The 19,723-nt window shown below is 40.5% G+C and overlaps 1 protein-coding gene across 10 annotated transcripts in view; it reads right to left on the reverse strand.

Moving 5' to 3' along the window:
• Scaper (S-phase cyclin A associated protein in the ER) overlaps positions 1 to 19,723 on the reverse strand; it is a 460,757-nt gene that overhangs the window by 3,033 nt on the left and 438,001 nt on the right. For all 10 annotated transcript variants that reach the window (XM_046428027.2, XM_046428024.2, XM_046428026.2 and 7 more), the window contains one exon: positions 3,259 to 3,450. In XM_046428027.2, coding sequence (XP_046283983.1) covers positions 3,259 to 3,450 — 192 coding nt within the window. The remainder of the gene's footprint in view (positions 1 to 3,258; positions 3,451 to 19,723) is intronic.

Consider the following 19,723-nt stretch of genomic DNA (forward strand, 5'->3'; position numbering starts at 1 on the left):
TGATGTTACATAGTCCAGGTTCTCATAAATTTTAACCAAATAGTGATGACTTAAATCTTGTTAAATGCTACCAGGAGCCAGGTTGTTGCTTACTTTGGAAACTACAACTTTATACCTAGTAAACCTAAAATTTAAGCCAAAATTACCATTTTAAGCTACTGACTGATTTTTAAAGACTCTTTTTAAAAAGTACAAATATAGCTGGGTGTGGGTGTGCAAACCTGTAATCTCAGAGACTCAGGAGGCTCAGGCTGGAGGACTGAAAGTTTGAGGTCAATATCAGCAACTTAGTGAATCTCCATCTCAAAATAAAAAAATAAAAAGGACTGGTAAGGTAGCTCAGTGGTTGAGCGCTGCAGGTTCAATCCCCAGTAATACAAAAAACAAAAACAAACAAAAAAAACCCAAAACCAACCAACCAACAAAAACGAATATAACAACACTTATAGATGTTCTGCAGCATTTTTTTTTTGTTTTTCAAGTTATGGGGATTGAACCTAGGATCCAATCAATGCACGCTGGGCAAGTAGTCTATCACTGAGCTAAATCTCTTACCAACTTAAGCTTTTTGTTTTGAGGCAGGGCCTCACAAAGTTGCTTAGGCTGGCCTCAAATGTGATCCTCCTGCCTCAGACTTTCTAGTAGCTGGATTATAGGTATGTGCAACTGTGCTTGGCTTCAGCTAAATATTAAAGTCTGGTATTTTTACTTTTAGATAGAAAGTGAATAATGTAGATTGCAATATGTAAATCTTCTGAAATCTGCAATAAAGCATCAGCTCCTATTTTTTTTTTTTGTTTTTAGTTGTCAATGGACCTTTATTTTATTTATTTATATGTGGTGCTGAGAATCGAACCCAGTGCCTCACACATGGTAGGCAAGTGCTCTACCATTGAGCTACAACCCCAGCCCCTGAAGAACCATTTTATAAACTACAATCCAATGTACTGTCATTCTCCTGAATATATGTATAGAAAAAAACTTGATTTAACTTCACTAGTTTAATATGATATACAAATAAGCAATATGTGAAATTTTTATAGATCTGCAAAAATTTTATGTTAAATATGGATTTTTTGGAATAGAGAAAAGGATATTTAGAAGTACTTTGTAATCAATATCATATAAAATAGGAAAAACACATGACCTTTATTTTAGATTCTGATATCATTTGTACTTTTATAAGTTGTTTTTTAAGCACTTAAAAGTATGAGTGGCACAGGTGGCACAGATGCACAACTGTCTTTCTTCAATATCACTTTTTGGTTGAGGCTTCTGTTTTCATGCCAGGAGAAGCCGCATATCACCTTCTTGCAGTCCCTGGCCCTGTTCCCACCTTACTGTTCTCTATAGCACTTACCATCATTGACATACTATGTGTTTGTTTGTTAGTTCATTTATTTATTTATATTCAAAGTAATTTCTTTGAAGAGAGGAGCTTTAATTTTTAAATTTTTTTTTTGGTGTTGCTGTAGTCCCAGTGCCTAAAGCAGTGCCCAGCCACAGTACACATGCAGAAGTTACCTGCTAAATACAAGAATGAATAATCTGAATGGAAAGATGACATTTAAAAAATTCTCTACAATGTATCTTTATTTAACTTAATCCTAAAGCACTAAGAATATATGAAGAATCCTCTGTTGATATGATGGTTAAATAAGTTTTTTTTTTTTTTGGTTACTGGGAATTGATGCCAGGAGCGCTCTACCACTGAGCTACCTCATGAGCCCTTATTATTTTTCATTTTGAGATAGAGTTTTGCTAAGTTGCTGAGGCTCATCTGGAACTTGTGAACCTACTTCAGTTTCCTGAGTCTCTGGGATTGTAGGCATGCACCACTGTGTCTGCCTGTACTATAAGATTTTAATTTATGCATAAGACAGTTTGAAAATCCAACATGTATATCTGAATGTCTAACTTGAAAACATTTTCAGAAAATGGAACCCAGAGTGAAATGTAATAAGCTGAAAATAAGACATTTATAAATGTAATTTAGTTGTTTTTATTAACTGTGATCTAATAGAGGGTAGTTTAGAAAATGTAAACTACTAATCATTATCTAAGGTAAAGAAGGGTTGGGGAACTCATTAGTCATCCTTATGGTTCCCAAGCAGCTGGGCACTATCACGCTCTTTCCATAGTGGTCGATGTATATTAGCTAGAATAAGGAACAATACTACAACAGAATTCTGCTTTCTGTTTCACTGTTATGTAAAATGGAAAGCAATGTCTTCTAATCATATATGTATCAAGGAGTAAAAACAATGATTTTATAGTGGAATATGTGAAAGATAATGGGATATTTTCAGAAAATAAAGATGTACAATGACACAAAAATCAGTTATTAGCAAATGTTAAAAGAACAGCCACGGGCTGGGATTGTGGCTCAGCGGTAGACTGCTCAACTAGCACGTGCGAGGCCCTGGGTTCGCCCCTCAGCACCACAAAAAAATAAATAAACAAAATAAAGGTATTGTGTCCAACTACTTCTAAAAAAATAAATTTTTTAAAAAAAAAGAACAGTCACCTTGATATCTCTGTTGTCAGTTGACTTGAGTTAATTTAGATATGGCAGTTATTATTTTGCTACAGCACTAATTCTACAGCACCATAAGGCTGTACTTAGTTTTAGATTAAAAAAAAAATGCAGGGGCTGAGGGTGTGGGCTCAGCAGTAGAGCTCTCACCTAGCATGTGCGAGGTCCTGGATTAGATCCTCAGCATCACATAAAAATAAATAAATAAAATAAAGGTGTTGTGTCCAACTACCACTAAAAAATAAATATTAAAAAAATGCAACATAACAGGCTTTTATCTGCCCCTCTTGGAATGCACATTTGTGAGAATCACATTTTAAAAATTACAAATAAACCGAAGTTGTAATTGTTTTTCCTTTAGCAATTGTTACCTGTTCCCTGTATCTAGACTGAGAGCAAGATGAATACAACAGTCAAAGCTGTAAAGAAGTCTATGGTTTTTTATATACATTTTGTAAATATGGGTTTCCATTTCACTAGTGGCAAAAACATCCTTTCCTTGCAGTTCTCCATGAAAAAATTAAATAATTTTTAACAACCCTAGTTCTATTATTGAGATTTTAGAAACTATCCTGATATTTAAGAAATCAATTTTTAAATACAGAAACTGGTGAAGTTTTTCAAAGACAGTAAGGAGGAAAGAACAGTTGATTCACTTTTGCTTTTCAGTTGCAGTAAATTTACACACAAAGCTAGAGAGTTCGGCATAATGTAGGAGGTACCTGAATGAATGTGGCCAGTAAAACACAGCTCATCTCTTGCTCCAGAATGATCTTGTTCTGAAGGTTGTTGTAACAAGCAGCAATAAGCGAAGGGAACAGCACTTTGATCAACCGCGGGTCACTGAAATATTGGAAGGGCAACTGGCAGAGCTTCTGCAGCACTGTGGGGTGGCGGCCAGACTGCACGATTACCTGCGACAGAGGAGGAGTTCAGGTCCACTGCCAAGAGCCCCAGTAACACACCCCTCACCTCCCCCTCCATCTGTGCAGTCAGAACATACTGAGAGAGTGTAACGAAAAAGGCTCCTAACTCCTTAACAGAGCTTAAGTTGAGTGATATTTTAAGTGATATTTGAAGAGAGCAGAAAATTTAAAATCTCATTTCCTAATTTGAGGAACAGATTCCAAAAGCTTTGTAGCTATATAAAAATTACTGTAACCCATGATGAAGGGTGCAGTGTCCATGGAGAGAGGATGCCTATGAAATGCATTCAGAATACTCGCTGCTTTAACAAAGCACTCCCCGCCCCTTGAAAGCATAGTAGCCCCATTCCTTAAAAACCTGCAAAGAGCTCACTCACTAGTAAGATACTCTCTCCTGTGCCCTCCCCACTTCCGTGTTCCCTTAGCCTAGCTCACTGGATATACCAAATGCAGACAGAGGCAAGAAAGAAAGAAAGAGAGAGAGAGAGAGAGAGAGAGAGAGAGAGAGAGAGAGAGAGAGAGAGAGAGAATGAATAGGGGATCAACTAGAAGGGGAATAGGAACTGTTTCAGCAAGCTCAGGCTCCAAAAAATCCTCCAACCCATACTTCTTATCTTTGTTCCCATCAGTGCCACTGAATCTAAAAGGAGAATTGTTTACATAAATGAGACTGTTGTCTTGAAACAGTCTAGGTTTACAACTGTGTACATTTTAAGAAATAGGGCAAGGCAATTAATGGGCTTGCAGGGAAACCCTCCCGATTCATTCCCTCAGCCTACATGATAAACTAAGAAATGTCAAAATCAGATCTGTTTCAAGTAACTCTGATTAGACAGTTCTAATATGAAAGAGCTGGGTGACCCAAAGCCCACTTCATGGTGCAGGAGGAAGCTCCGAGAAGGTTAGGAACACTGTAAAATGTAAGGTCAGGACTGTAAATTGTACTTGGAAAAACACAATTTTACAGGTACACACCCAGACAGGACTGCATTCAAATTAAAACCAGAAGGACAGAATGAAACAGCAGAGGCAGGAGAAGCATAAATTATAGGGATTTACAAGTTTTCAAAGTACTTTTAACAATACTTTAAGAACATACTCTTAGATGATAATGCAGTTTGGTTTAAGAACAAAATCAACAAAGTAATAGTTCACATATTTTTGTTCAATAGCTAAAATGACATCAAAAACCTTTAGAGAATGTTGATAGGGACTTGTTAATACCTTCAAATCCGAAAGGAATTTTAAAGACTTGCATTATGTGACAATTCCACACAAGGCTGTGTGCTGCCATGTCTGACGTGGCTGAGAAAAGTATGCCCTATCATTTAGTTTATTGATAATGCATTTACTTAAGTTTTATTTTAATTATTAGATACATATTTTATAACACAGCCAAATGGTTGCCACTTTAGAATTTATAATGATACCATTATTAGAAGTCTTAATTCCTCTTTGGACAAATATTAAGAATGCTTTTTTTTTCTTTGAAATGCTAAATGCTATCATTGGATGATTTGATAACTGAAAAGATATTAAACTGGCCAATCTGGCTGGCACTGGCACAATGATAACTCCATGACATCAACTGCTGGTTCTTGGTAAATTAGCAGAGAATGTCAGAGATTCACCAGAACTTACTTCACTTGGCCTCCTGAAGCAGAGGGCAGAACTAATTATCTGTTGCCAGAATACAGAGTGAATTTAAAGATATCAACAGCAGTATAGTGAGATGACCTGCCAGAGGCCACTATTTTTAAGCCTCTGGATTGTAGAAGACACAAATGAATGTAGGCAGTTTCGTTACCTTGGAGCTAAGAAGTTCTACTCATAGGACCACCATATGACAGAACCAGGTTACATGTAAGGAATCTATAGGGCTGGGAAGACCTCCACCTTTCCTGGGCTTGGTGGTGAGCCAGAGTGGAACATCTAGTTGGTAATGTCATTTGAATCACATTTCAGACATTGTGGGAGGGATGGAATCAGGAGGTCCAGGAATAGGATAAGCTGTAGCACTGAGATGTGGTGGGCTAATTCATGTGGGCTTGTGGCAGAGGGGTGGCAGGTGGATGTCATGGGCATGAACATTCAACTGAATTAGGCTAAGCACTTCCCTTTGGGGCAGGGAAGCAAGTCTAGGAATGCAAACATCCTGAGTTTGATGCTCTAGGCTTTAAGCCCCAAGAAAGAGTTGCCCGAGGGGCTTTTGAAAGATTGGGCTGGAGGATGAGGGAAGAATGTCTCCATTTTTTGTGGAGTACACAGGAGCATTCCTCAAGGCTTTCCTGGAGCCATTCTTGTTCATTTACTGAAAAAAAAAAGCATAGATAATACAGGTTCTTCTTTTGGTCTTCTAAGAAGAGACAAGAGTCATAATTTCACAGTCTCCAAAGAAGGACATCTTTTACCTAAATGCCCTGTGGACCACCAATTTTTTTCTCTTGTATCACTGGTGAGGGGCTGTAGGAATGGGTGGAGGAGGGAGAGACAGACCCATGACTAATACTTCTTTTTTAGAATTAGTAATAATTCTGGAAGTAGTAGCTTTAGAAAAAGGAAAGCTGGAGCTGGCACAGGTCATGCTCCTATAATATCAGCGACTTGAAAAAAGAAAGCTGCATACTGGCCATGAGTGCTATAACCTGGTGGAAAGACAGGGCTAGGAGGACTGATTGCCAAGAAGGAAAAGGAATCTGGTTTAAAAAAAAAAGAGAGAGAAAGAAAGAAAAAGGAGAGGAATCTGAGTAGACAAGTGAGCATGCTGATTCTTTCATCTGCTGCTGACCTTGGCCACCCACTAGGCCTCTGGCTCCAACCAGGGAGGGCTAACTTCAGCAGACATTTACTGAATGTCTCCAGTGCTAAGTGCCAGACTAATATTATAGAGACACAAAGAGAATAAAGAAAGTTTCTTCCCTAAACACATGAATGAAGATGCGATATGATAGGAAGGATCAGGCTTTAACTCTCAGGGAGATGAGTTGGGTATACAAGTGACAATAATAAAAGGAGGCTGGGAAGGCTAAGGGAGGCCCATGGGGGCCTCATGGGACAAAGAGATTGCTCTTACCTAGGTGAATGAGGAGGGCTGCACTGGACATTAAAGGTTGGATCAGATTTGGGCACCTGGAAATCCTAAGTGGAAGACCCTCAAACATTCAATACTAGACTGTTAGTTGGCTTGACCTGCCATAACAAAGTAACATAGACTAGGGGGCTTAAATTAATTTCCCACAGCTCTGGAGCTGGAAGTCTGAAGTGAGGGTGTTAGCATGATCAGGTTCTAGGGAGGGCCCACTTCCTGGCTTGTGGATGGTTGCCTTTTGACCATGTGCTCAAATGACCTTTTCTCAGTACCACTGGTCTATCCTTATGACCTCATTTATCCTTAACTAAATCCTAAAAGCCCTATCCAAATACAGTCACACTGGGTTCTAGGGCTTTAATAAATGAATTTTGGGAGAACACATTCAGTTCATAGTGCAGCTCTGACTCATTTCTTATCACCACCCAGAAGGGGATTTTATTAGCAAGGTGCCATGGCTAACTAGATGCATTTCAGAGTCCAGTGGCTTTTCCTGGGTCACTGGTTCTCAGTGGTTGTAGAACATGAACCTACAGGCTCAAGAGTGCTAACCTTTGGCGAGGGCTCTCAGTCTGAATCTGTTCTGACAGGCTATGGTTACTTAACATTTGAGCCTCAAGGTCCTTCTATAAAAACAGGTAGATGCAGCCTTTAAAGTTTAGGTGAGGATCTAATGAGACAATGTTTGTGACCACAAAGTACAAACCAATGTTAGTTATGAATATTTGGTTGGCTCACTAGTCCTGCTATTCTGAGTCCGATCCTCATGTATTAGGACTACATGTCTCCTCCCAGTGTAAGGCCTAATGAATGAAGACTTTGCATCATCCTACCCCATCCCTCTTTAGAGTAGAAGGGCTGGCAGAGACAGGCCCTCCTCTTTGGTTGGGACCTATCAGCAAGCTTCATGACACCTGAAATGTCATTGCTAAGATCTCTCCCTGGCCCTGCCTGCACAGGAAAGAGCTATGCAAACAGTGCTGGGGATGACAGTCAGGATCTTGTGGTGGCAAAGTAGGAAATGCATTCTGACAGCTTTGAAAAGAAAATCCCAACATAAGCACCATCCAAGAAATACAGGTAATGATACAGAGAAACAAAGGCTTAACTTACTGTGTGTGCATGTTTTGAGGCTGTTGTGCTACATTTGTCAATCTGAAAACAGCAGGTAGAGCCAAAGCTAATAGGCTGGTGTTGTGGGCTCCTGATTCATACCCAGAATGAAATTTCCCTTGAAGTACTTAATGAAATCCTGAAGCCCAGAAGTCTTCCTAGACATCATGGCCAAGCACAGCCTTTTGTTTACAACTCAAAGATATGGTGGCAGACACCATGTATCTAAGTGAATGTAGTTTAATCCCCAGTTCCAAGAGGGTAGAAACTGTCCTCCGCTGCTCTGCTAGAGGGCTAGGCACAGAGCAAATCCTCAAACATAAGTAAATGAATGAAGTAAAGTGACAGAGAGCCCTTGGTTAAAACACTCCTTGTAGGTGAATCATATCATTTTTTTCTCATGAGGCACAGATGTCATTTTCTGACTTGGAGGCCTCCATGGTATCTACATTCTGTTGCCTCAGGTATGTATAGCCAGTTCATAAAGAATGGATTTTGTGAGACGCTGTCTCCATCTCTAGAGGGAATTTGGGATTGGGATCCTCAGGATCCTGGGCACCAACTCAGAAATCCCTGTGTAGGTTAAAAGGAGAGGTCCAGAAAAGACCTTCATTCTTTTGTGGTGTGTGCGACACTGATATCCCGTGTTATGAAGGAACTTAAGGTCTTCTAGGCTATTTCACTGCCAGAATCTCAGCAGTAGGCAACACAGCAGAAATCCCAGAGAGTACTCAGGAGGCTCCTCTACCTACATCATCTGAGTTGCTAAACTCTGAGATGGGTAAAAAGGGATTATTATGCTCTTATAAGGAGGAAACTTATACTCAGAAAATTCAAGACATTTGTCCCAGGTCCCTCAGCCAGTCATTGGTGAAGTCAGGCCTGTAAAACACTAGTAACTCTGACTGCGGGCATCTTCTTACCTCCCAGGCCCATGCAGGGCAGAGAGCTCTCTATCACCAGGCCTGTGCTCACTTCCATGACTGGCTGTCAGTCTGCTTCTTGCATGATGTTCCCAGGTCAGAAGAAGATGAGGATTTTACACTGCCACTCTAAACAGACTAAACCAACTGACATACAGATTAAACTAACACAAAAGGCCTTTCTTCAAAGACACATCACTCTTCCTGGCTCAGTATCAAATAACGAGTTCTTGGCTATGTGCTGTGCGGTGCTGGGTTTGTCTCAAATTATCAGATATAAGACCTTGAAAGAGAGGAACAACAGTTGGTGATAGGGCTAGATTCTCAGGAGTGAACTGTTAGAACATGTGATGTAAAATGAACACTGTCTTGCAATGAACACTGTCTTGCAATGGCTATGCAGTCAGCTGCCTTTGGCCTCAATAGATTCTGAGTAACTGAAAATCTGGTCTTAAATACATATTTGGGGGTTTTAAGGTATATTTTAATGAAAACACTTTCTTGTCATCTTTAAATAAAAATTTCCCCCCTGGTACTGGGGATGAACACAGGACTTCATACATGCTAGGAAAGTACTCTTTCACTGAACTATACCCCCAACCCCTTTTTAAAAATATTTTTATTTTAAGTTAGAGTCTTATTATGTTGTAAAGGCTATCTTTAAACTTATGATCCTCCTGCCTCAGCCTTCCGAGTAGCTGGGATTAGTATGTGCCACCAAGTCAGAACAATTTGCTTTTTAAATCTAAAGCTGCTTTGGCATCAGGACTTAATTGTTTCCAGACCCATAGGTTTTCCATGCCACTGCACGCTAATTTCCTAGTGCTCTTGAAGCCTGTGTTATTCATGTTCTCCTCTGTAGGAAGTCCTTGTGGCAACTTCAGGGGCTTGACTCTTATTAAACGTTTAACCACTTTCAGTTTTTTAGTCACTGAAGGGAATGTGCTCTTTTGATTACAACTATCTTTATTAGTTTTTTTCCCAATGTGTATGTATGTCTTTTTGTAGTTTTTATTCTGGTAATGACAGGCAGTTTATGAAGGTATTGAGAATCCCCACCATATTTCATGGTCTGCAGGTGAAGTCTGAAATACTTTGTCTGGAATTCTTGATCTGGTGATGAATCCATCTGTACAAATGAGAGACTCCACACCTTCTCTCAATCTGTAGTACTCTGGAGGTCTCTGAATGAACCCACAAGAGCAAAATCCTTGCCATAAGTGTAGCAATTGTAAGAGGCAATTACCACTAAATGTCTAGCCTCTGGTCTTAAAAATTTGAAACAAATGCTGTTGTATAAAATATATTAATAATATGAATACTTAGTGTGGTCTTGGTACAGTTTTGCCAAAAAGCTAAATATAAAACAGAAAAAAAAAAAAAGGAAAGTGGAAGTAGGGTACTGATAGGTCTTGCATTCTGGTCCAGAATGCAAGCAGCCTAGAGAGAGTTTGAAGACTTCCCATCTATAAAATGATAGCTGTCCCATTTACTCCATAGAGAGTGGCTAGCATGGCCCATCATATTACATAAATGGAAAACAGCCTAATTCTCCTGTCCCCTTCGAAGACTCCCTTTTTCCAACTGGGAACACCTGGAATGAAGTCAAAAGCAAGGAAAGGAGGAAGCACGCCTCTGAGCAGAACAGTCTATTCATCAAGTATTTACTAAGCATCCATTCTGGCCAAACCTGGGGGGAGACACTGAGCAAGTCAGAGACATCCTGACACTGCCCTGTTTTTCCACAAAATCCAGATCAGTTATTCACAGCAAAGTTCTGCAAACTCTAACTCAGTCTACCAATTCACATTTTAGAACCAAGTCTAGTACAAGAGGGTCTTCTTGTCTCCAGGATCTTGGAAGCAGCAAATTAAAAAGAAGACTGCTGGAGACAAACTGGTAAACTGACAAGAGGAAGAAAATGGACTGACATGAATAAGTGAAAGGGTGGGAATGAAAATTATTTCAAGCAGAAATGAGAATTCAGAAAGTTGCCTGGAACCATTTGATGTAAGAGTAAACATCTCTACACTTTTCAGTTGGTTTGAGAACAAACTGTATTGTAATAAAATATCTTATTATTATAACAAATTACCTTTATTTAGTACTCTACACTTTAAAATTTGTTTCCACATACATGATAATCCTCGTGTACCTAACATTGTAATAGGAAAGCACTTCATAAGGTACCAAAAATATATATTATATTAAGTATAATTTGTTTACAATAGCAGGAAGTATATATTTCTTAAAAATGATTGGAAATAAGGCTGGGGCTGGGGCTGAGTGGCAGAGCACTTGCCTAGCATGTGTGAGGCACTGGGTTCGATCCTCAGTACCATACACAAAAAATAAATAAAATAAAGGCATGCTAGTCATCTAAACCTATAAAAAAAGATGGAAAATAGTTAATGTTAGACACATATTTGTGTTTTAGACACATATTTGTGTTTTGACTACCTGCAAAATTCACTTATGAGAACAGTTTATTCCCTAACCATATCAAAACCATGATACTAAACAATAAACTAGAAAAAGGCTCTGTAGCAGTTTCTTGACCCCTTACTTATATAAAAGTTCAACCACAGTGTTCTATAAGTAAAATCCCTAGCTCTCTAGAGCTCACATACAAGCAAAACAAACACAACAGAAAACACTCATTTTACCTATTTACTTTCAATCTGCTGATTTTACTAAGATCTAAAAGTCAGAAGAAAAATCTGAATTTTCTCCTTATTTAAGGGGACTCCATCAATGGTTTTAAAAAGCTCTGTATTTTTTTCTCTATAAGGCCCTTTGCCAAGTTTCTTAAGACTTATGTTGCTGGGACCCTAGCCCTGTTTCTATCATTGACCAGAAAACAACCATACCCAGCCTTGATCCAGAAACATAATAGTTTAGGCAAAGACAGACTGATGTGAATCCTCAGTCTTTAATAGTCTGCAGGATATACACTGTATGAGGATAGGGGCTATATGTCCCTTTTATTCACTGCTGCATCACCAGTCTGTGTCACAGTACCTAACATAGTTCCTGATTAATGATAGATGTTCATTAACTATTTGGGGGAATGAATGAATGAATGAATGAATGAATGTTGGTTCTCACACCTGACTCCTGCGGCTTGAACCGCCACACCAGGGCCCTGGCCTGCTCATCCCAAGTCTTTCAAAGTCCTTAGATAGTGCCGTCTTTGAATTTGTTAGGACAGATGATGGGTACTTTGGGCAGCACCCTGTCTGAGCCACTGGCCTCTTGGCACAATGGTATAGGTAGTGGGGACAGGGTGGTGGGGCCACAGCAGTTTCTTTCAGCACACATTGAGAGATAGTCTGTCAAACCTAAGACTAAACCAGTTCGGTGGGCCGGTGTGGCAGGGTGAGTGGGGTGTGGAGCCAGACAGAAATGAATGCAAATAGTTAAATCTCACTAGGGCAAATTCTTTAAACTGATGAATTCTTGATTTGCTTTTTTTCCTTTACTTGTCAGAGACAAAATGTCCTCAACAGAGGGGCAAAAATAGGTGTCTAGACATCTAAATTCATTAAAAGAGACAGCTGAGAGAGTCTGTAAATCATTGGAACAAAGAATATTTTTCTAGTAGAGTAGAAACAAAGTTGTCCGTCGTTGCATTCTTCTCCACAAAACTAGCCCTGCTGCAATGCTCAAGAGGCAGCAGCTGTGGCTGCCAGGCTCGGTAGTGTCCTGGCCAAGCACTTCTTCCACATTGCTTAGTTTGTCACACCTGGAGCAGAGGCCTAGGACAGAAGCAATATGACAAAAGGGTTCTTGAGGCCTGGGACCTCTACGTATTATATAAAGAAAATGGCATGCCCCTCACACATACCTTGTTTCTTTAATCTGATACTTTGGTGCATAGGGTAGGGAATGGTGGCTTTATTTTAATATCTCAGGAGGAAAATCTGAAGTGTCTGTTCACATATATCATGGAATAAAAATTAGAGCAAAGAAACACAAATATTCTCTTGTCCAGCACTGCAAGCAAATTCTTCTCCTCCCAAACTGGCTTCTCCCATAATATGACTTTTAGGCTGAGAGTAAATGCACAGATCTTGGCAGACTGTGTGGGAGGGAGGCCTTGGAGCAGTAACCTTCTTCCTGGTGGTCCCAGGATTCATTGCTGTCTAGTAGCAGCAGAGCAGTGAGGAGGAAGGATGAGAGACAGAGAAGGGAAGGAGGGAAGGCAGCAGCTAGTGTCATTGGAGGCTAAAGCCAGTGGCTGGGGGCTTGGTCTCTCACATGCTCTGGAAACTAATGATCCTAGAGAAACAGGGCTCTGCTTGTGTCCTGCTGGGCCCCTGCAGAGAAACTATAAAGGCTTCTAGCCAGCTTCCTATGAGAAGTAGGCCGTGTCCAGGGTGCTACTAGCAGAGAGACATGAAAAGGGGCTCTATCCAGGTCCCTTCATTCTACTCCTGCAAAGGAGAATAAATGCTTCAGAACCAGGGATACTGCTCCCAGTACTGGGCCTTCAGTGGGGAGACCTACTGCTCGCCTACCCATTCTCTACATAGTAGAGGTGACACTGACACAGGCTTCCTATCCTCCTCTTCCCAGTAACATTTAGAGGCTCCTCATCTTCTAGAGGATCATCCCCAAGTTCTAGTTTTGCACACAGGTCCCTCAGGCCCTGGCCCTGCCTGCCTCTTTAGTCTTAGCTCTTGCTTTTCCCCTATATGCTGAGCTCCAGTCAGAATAAAATAGCTTGTAGTCCTGGTAAGTGTCAGGCTACTTACATCTCAGTTACTATGCTCAGTTTCTTTCCTAAGCCTCCAATGTCTTTCCTAACTCGCTACACAGTAAGTCTCTATTTCACTTTCAGGAATCAACTCAGTTGCAACATTTTCCAAGAGGGACCTCTTGCATAGATCCAAGTGTGTTTATCATCTGTCCCCTGCTTTGCCCCAGGAAACAAACAACCAGAAGCAGGGATTTTGTCTATTTTGCTTTGCACTGTATCCTGGATGTCTAGAACAGTGCCTGGCATTTGCAAGCACTCATTAAATGTTTGCTGAAGGAAGGAAAGAGTCTCAGCACTGATGGCACTGTTTCTGGGCTACAGACTCCACAGGACAAGCTCTGGGATGTATCCATTTCTGCATCTTCCAGAACACGGTTTGACACAGGGTGGGCATTTAGCTAAAGTTCATAAATGAGAGTAGAAAGGGTGCTCATGAGGACACCAAGCTCATAATACTGGCATTTACCCAAGAACAGGTCACCTTCCAGTTTTCTATTTGAGGCTGGAGCCTTTTTCCTTCTTTCATGTGTTTATTCTGTAAGGAAAAGAGTAACCCCTTAAAAGAACCATGTTTTATTTATTTATTTATTTTTTTTAAAGATAGAGTGAGAGACGGAGGGAGAGAGAGAGAGAAATTTTTTTTTTTTAATATTTATTTTTTAGTTCTCGGCGGACACAACATCTTTCTTTGTATGTGGTGCTGAGGATCGAACCCGGGCCGCACGCACGCCAGGCGAGCGCGCTATCGCTTGAGCCACATCCCCATCCCCAAGAACCATGTTTTAAATTTGCTTCAAACACATCCTATAGCACAAGAAAGCTAGGCAAGATTATCTCAAACACTTGGCCAACCCTCAGAACCACAGGTTCTACAATTTGCCAGGGACTCTACTCAAAAGTGCTGTTTCCATTTTAATTTACACTTGAGAAAAAGCCCTGTTTATAGAGCACTGACCTTGGAATTTGTATAGACTTAACGTATCATCATAGATTTGAGGGATTACTCTATTTTAGATTTTCTATGTATTTGCATTATCTATGCCACTGAGGAGTAGGTTGGTAAGGTGAAGCGGGGGTGGGGGGGGGTCACAAAAAACACTGAATAATGCACTGGGAGGCCCAATTCCAGTGAGCTGCACCAAGTCCTTATCCTTTCTGGCCATGAGAGCAGTTGGGCTAGATGATCTCTGAAGGCCTGTGATTTTGCAGAAATCACATAATCCTGTGCTATAAGCATTCACACACAGATGTATTCTGTGCAGCCCATACCTCCAGGTACAACATTTAAATATGGTAAAAGAGGAAGAACATAAAAGGCATTTTTTTTCTTATGAAAGAATGAAAAAAAGTCATTACATATGACAACTTAAAATTCTCAATTAATACCTATTCCGATTTTCTAATTCAGCTTTTTTAAGAAAAGAGAACTGATCACCTACACACACACACACACACACACACACACACCGAACTGGAAAGAGTATGCAGGATATGTATATAAGAGGATAGACAATATTTAATAATGCTTTAAGATACAAACATTCCAAGGAGCTTTGGACTCGCCTATAGGAGAACTGGGGACAAACTTTCTTCACTATGGAGCTCCCGGGTGGTGTGAGAACAGTGGGTTAACATATGCAGAGCATGGACCGAAAGGTTTTCTGGTCACAACCTAACAGCTGCCAGAGACCATGGATGCATTCCATGGAGCATTTATGGGCTCGCCAGCACTAGTCTATGACAATTTTATTTAATCATAAAAATATAATAGTAGTCAAATCTTTTTGTAGTTTCAGTTTACTGCTTTCTCAAGTGAAATAAATGGTCTCTCAGATTTCTTCTGCTTTCATCTCTCTGCTTTAAGTATAGTAGGATAAGGTTCCAATTAAGGCCCATTAAATGTTCACATTGATTCATGTGAGCCATTTTCCAGTTTCTCTTCCTAATGCAATCTCAGTGCACCTTTGAGTTATCTCTGTGGTGTGGTTTTAGTTTAGCCATCACCCATACAGAAGAGAATTATTTGGGTGTGAGGTCTCCCTCCCTCCTACTTCTGCAGCCCAAGGTGGTGAGTGGAGATTCTCCTTCACTGTCTTCCAGACAAGCATATGTTTATCACCTGTCAGGTATGTTCAGCTGAACCAGGCGTGCTCCTTGGTAAGGAAGCTGGCAGCTGGCCATAGCCAGACTGACTCTACCAAGCCCCTTGGTGGCTGTTGTCAGAGAAGAATGTCGAGTGACAACCCAGAGACCCTGCAAGAGGAAGACCCCCTGGTACTTTTACATCTTCTGGGTCCTCAGAGGAACCTTGTAGGCAGGGGACACATGGAGCTTTTTCCATTTTCTCAACAGATGGAGAAACATGCTCTAACAGCAGAGTGGCTTACTTAAGGTGGCAGTAAATGCCAGAGCTGATTGGAATGGATACTCAAAGACTTTCCTCATTAAGTGCAGGGAATCTGGAGGCAGACAATGATAATTTCAACAATGAGGAGTTACCATTTGTTCTGGGTAAGGGAATATGCTAATCACTAGGTGAGTGATCTAATATACTTTGTACACCAATCCTATGAGGTGTTATTAATATATTAATATGATCTCTATTTTATAGATGAGGAAATAGGTACCATGAAGGCAAGTGGTTTGTTCAGGATCACAGGGTTGGTAAGAGGTACAGCTGGACTAGCACTTTGGTCTGCCTGGCTCCAGAGCCTAGGTTCCCCTCATCAGGCTACAAGAGCACAGACCTGTCCAGGACCCCAAAACACTAGTTCTCTAGCTAGGAGTGTGCATCTGATGGTAGACTGCACATTCCCAAAGGAACTATATGTGAAGAGATTTAAGGAATATATTTTGAAAAGCCCTCAGAAAACTTATTATTAAAATGAATGATATGGTGATTTTATAACTTTAATTGTAGATTTTCCCACTGTGTGCTTGCTTAGAGTTGGACATACTTGCCAAAAAGTTTTTTCTCAAACCAATGCATAAAACATCAGAGTAGATTTTTTTGTGATAATGCTACCAATCTGGGGAGCAAAGACTTCAAAGGCATCTACTCTCAGTGCAAGTAGAATGAACTTGGGACCTGTAAGAAGGATATGTCATCTTCTCAACAACCTTGTGAGTAGGACTTCTGTCTCTGTTACAGCTGGGGAAAGCAATACTCTGGATAAACTGCCCAAGGCCAAATACCCTGAGTGGAAGGAGGTGCTGGGAGGTACACTCAACTCTGCCTTCAAAGCTTCCCTTGCACATTGCCATTTTCTCACACATAGGACTGGCACTGTTCCTTTGGATCTCAAATCTACTGGTTCCAGAAAAAAACCTTAAATCAACATATTTATTTTAGAATAGATTAAATTATAGTGCCAAAGAGATGGCTAAAGTTAGCATTTAGCCAAAAATCAGTTCCAGGAGATCTGGTCAATAAAACTGAAGTAAGGCATCTTTCAAAATCTAGGGCCATTTTAACCTTTTCTATAGTATTATACATAGGAGAGACTTGTGTCATTTCCACCCCTAATATTCAACACGTATTTATTAGGTAGCTTCTAAGAGCCCAGAACTACCAGGCATTGGCAACAAAGACCTGCCCTTAAGGTACTTACAATTAATTTAGTGGGGTAGGAGACACATGAAATAAAACAAACTAAATAAATAAACATCATAGCGTAATAAATGAGTGAAGAAAAATAAAGGATAAAGGGAAAATAGTGACCACAGGGCTCATACACTATTTTAGGTATTGCAGTAAGGTACTCTGACATAACATTTGAGGAAAAAACCTTTGGAGGTAAGCCCCTCAAACCACGCTGATTTATTCCTTCCCTCCCTTCCTTCCCCTTTTTCTTTCTTCAGTGCTGAGGACTGAACCCAAGGGTGTAGTACCACTGAGCTACATCCCTGGCCCTTTTTGTTTTGAGACAGGGTCTCACTAAGTTGCCAAGGCTGGCCTCGAACTTGGCATCCTCCTGCCCTCAGCCTCCCAGGTGGCTGGGATTACAGGTATGCATCACCTGGCATGGTTCTATGCTGACTGCTGAAGGAAAAGTTCCAGGCAGAAAGCAGCAAGGATGATGGCTTGAGGCGAAAGATGTGGAAGGTGTGTTTGAGGAGCGGTCAGGAGGTTAATGTGGCTAGGGTGGAGTATTTGTAATCACTGAACTTGGAAATGAAAATGACTAAATTATTGGAATGTTGGTGTAGCCATAACTGCCCAATTCATCTTAGAATCATAAATTCATTCTCTATCACAGCTTGAAGAGCCTTCCAAGCACCTCGTCTTTTTTTTTTTTTTAACTATTGGGGGTTGTAGACAGGGGAGTCCTACCACCAAGCAACATACCCAGCTCTTTTAAAATCTTTGAGACAGGGTCTTCTAAGTTGCTGAGTCTAGCCTCAACTTGTGATCCTCCTGTCTCAATTTCCTTGATGCCTGGGATCATATGCATACACCACTGCCTGGCCACCCTAACTTTTTTTACAGACAGAAAACTAAAGCTCAGAGAAGAGCAGTGATTTGCACAGTGTCACACAGCAATAAAGCTATAAAAGGATCTAGCCATCCTGAATGCTATGTTAGTATCAGTTCCATGATGATGGGCTTTCTGTGACTGATGAGGGTCACATAAAATTTCCTATTTCAGGAGATGTGTTTTCTCGGTGATTACAGACTAAGTCTTTACAGTCTCAGAGAGTCATTTATTATAAAGCTCCTTTCATGACTGAAGACCAAGGCAGGTTCAGAAAAATTAGATTTATCACTGGTCTTGAGTTAAACTGACAAATATCGCTCCTGGTCTTATTATCTAGTGTATATTTGATCTCCCAATAGAAGATTTTCAAGTGAGCAAAGAATACCTGAGGTCTGTGCACACATCTGACCTGGCAGCAGAATTCGTCTTTGAACCCTGTGCAGAGGTTATGGGTTGGGCATTCTGGGAAGATGCTGCTGAGGGTTTAGTGCTTGGCTTTGCTCTGTGCGTCTTCCATTGCCCTGAAGCAGGGCCTGGTCTTAGCATGGAGCTCAGAGGGGATGATTAACTTCATGTCACTTTGTGGCTAAACTAAGTACTCACAATGGCTCTACTTGTGCACTCATGGACACTGCTGAAGGAGCTTAGTGGATTCCCAATATTTTGCAGTCCAATGGAATGAAACTGTGACTAACTTTCAACTTCTAAACTGTGATGTTAGGATTCTGAGACAGTTACTATATTGGAGTGTTCTGAATCTGAGTTTTCTGAAAAGGGGAAACTAAATTAATTGTAAGTACCTTAAGGGCAGGTCTTTGTTGCCAAGGCCTGGCAGTTCTGGACTCTTAGAAGACTAGTAAGGGAAGGATAGTTTATCTATATAATTATATTTGTATAATATTTCTTTTCCAATCACTGTGATAGTCATGAAGTATGTCTACTGTTAAGATTTTTCAGGTAATGCGATGTATTATCCAGTACCACAGAGATGACAACGACAGGGCAAGCAGGGATGGCAACAGCTACCTTTGGTGAGCATTTATGGTAAGTCAGGCCCTGTGTTGTCTATTTAATTCAAACATTCACCTAGGAAGTAGTGATACATGGTCTCCATTTCAGCCTTCAGTAACTTGGGCAAGGTCACAATGGCCTGTGCTCTTAATCACCATAACATCTGACTCTTAGTACCATCAAAATTCAGGTTCAAAACCTCAACTGTAGACTGATTCAAGGAGTCCATTCAGTGTTTCCTTAACCATCATTGCATCAGCCTCAAGCAGGAGGATCTGTAGGAGTTACAGTGAGTCACATATCAGTAATCAATCCCTTAAGAAAGGGAGAGAATGGTGCTTGCCCCATAGTGCTACAGACTTAACCTCTTGGTTTTAAGTCTCAGGCTTGAGGGCTCTGTGCATGCTTTTTGAGTTGGCTGCTGGGTACCCTAGTTTATCTCCTGGAAGTGCAGCCACTGGGTCTAGCCAGAAGTTCCTTATGAGGTGTTCCTAATATCAGCATAGAAGTAAATAAGTGTTCCTAAAATGAGAACATAGCACTTTGCACTAACCTTGTATAGGAAAATTCACAAAATGATGAGGAAAGTAAAAGGTGTTTTTCATTTGGATTCTGTGAAGGTGGTGACTTTTAATACAACTGGCCCGAATCGCTAATTGGCAAGTTTCTCCATTCTAATATCAGCTATGTCACTCACTAGAAGTCTTAAAATAAATGCTTAGGTAGAAGTCATTGTTAATTAGGAACTTTTTGTTCTATTTTTAGCCCCAAGACCTAAGATTTTTCTTTGGTGCTGTTTCACTGAGAGTAAGATGGTTCCAAAAGGGTTTTATTGTTTAAATTCTTAGGTTCTCACCTAGAGCTGTATTTGTCAGAGAAAGAAAAT

The sequence above is a fragment of the Marmota monax genome, unplaced genomic scaffold (genome assembly GCF_021218885.2).
Source record: "Marmota monax isolate L192 unplaced genomic scaffold, Marmota_monax_Labrador192_F-V1.1 WCK01_AAM20220418_F8-fsc00111, whole genome shotgun sequence".
NCBI classification, from domain to species: Eukaryota; Metazoa; Chordata; class Mammalia; order Rodentia; family Sciuridae; genus Marmota; species Marmota monax.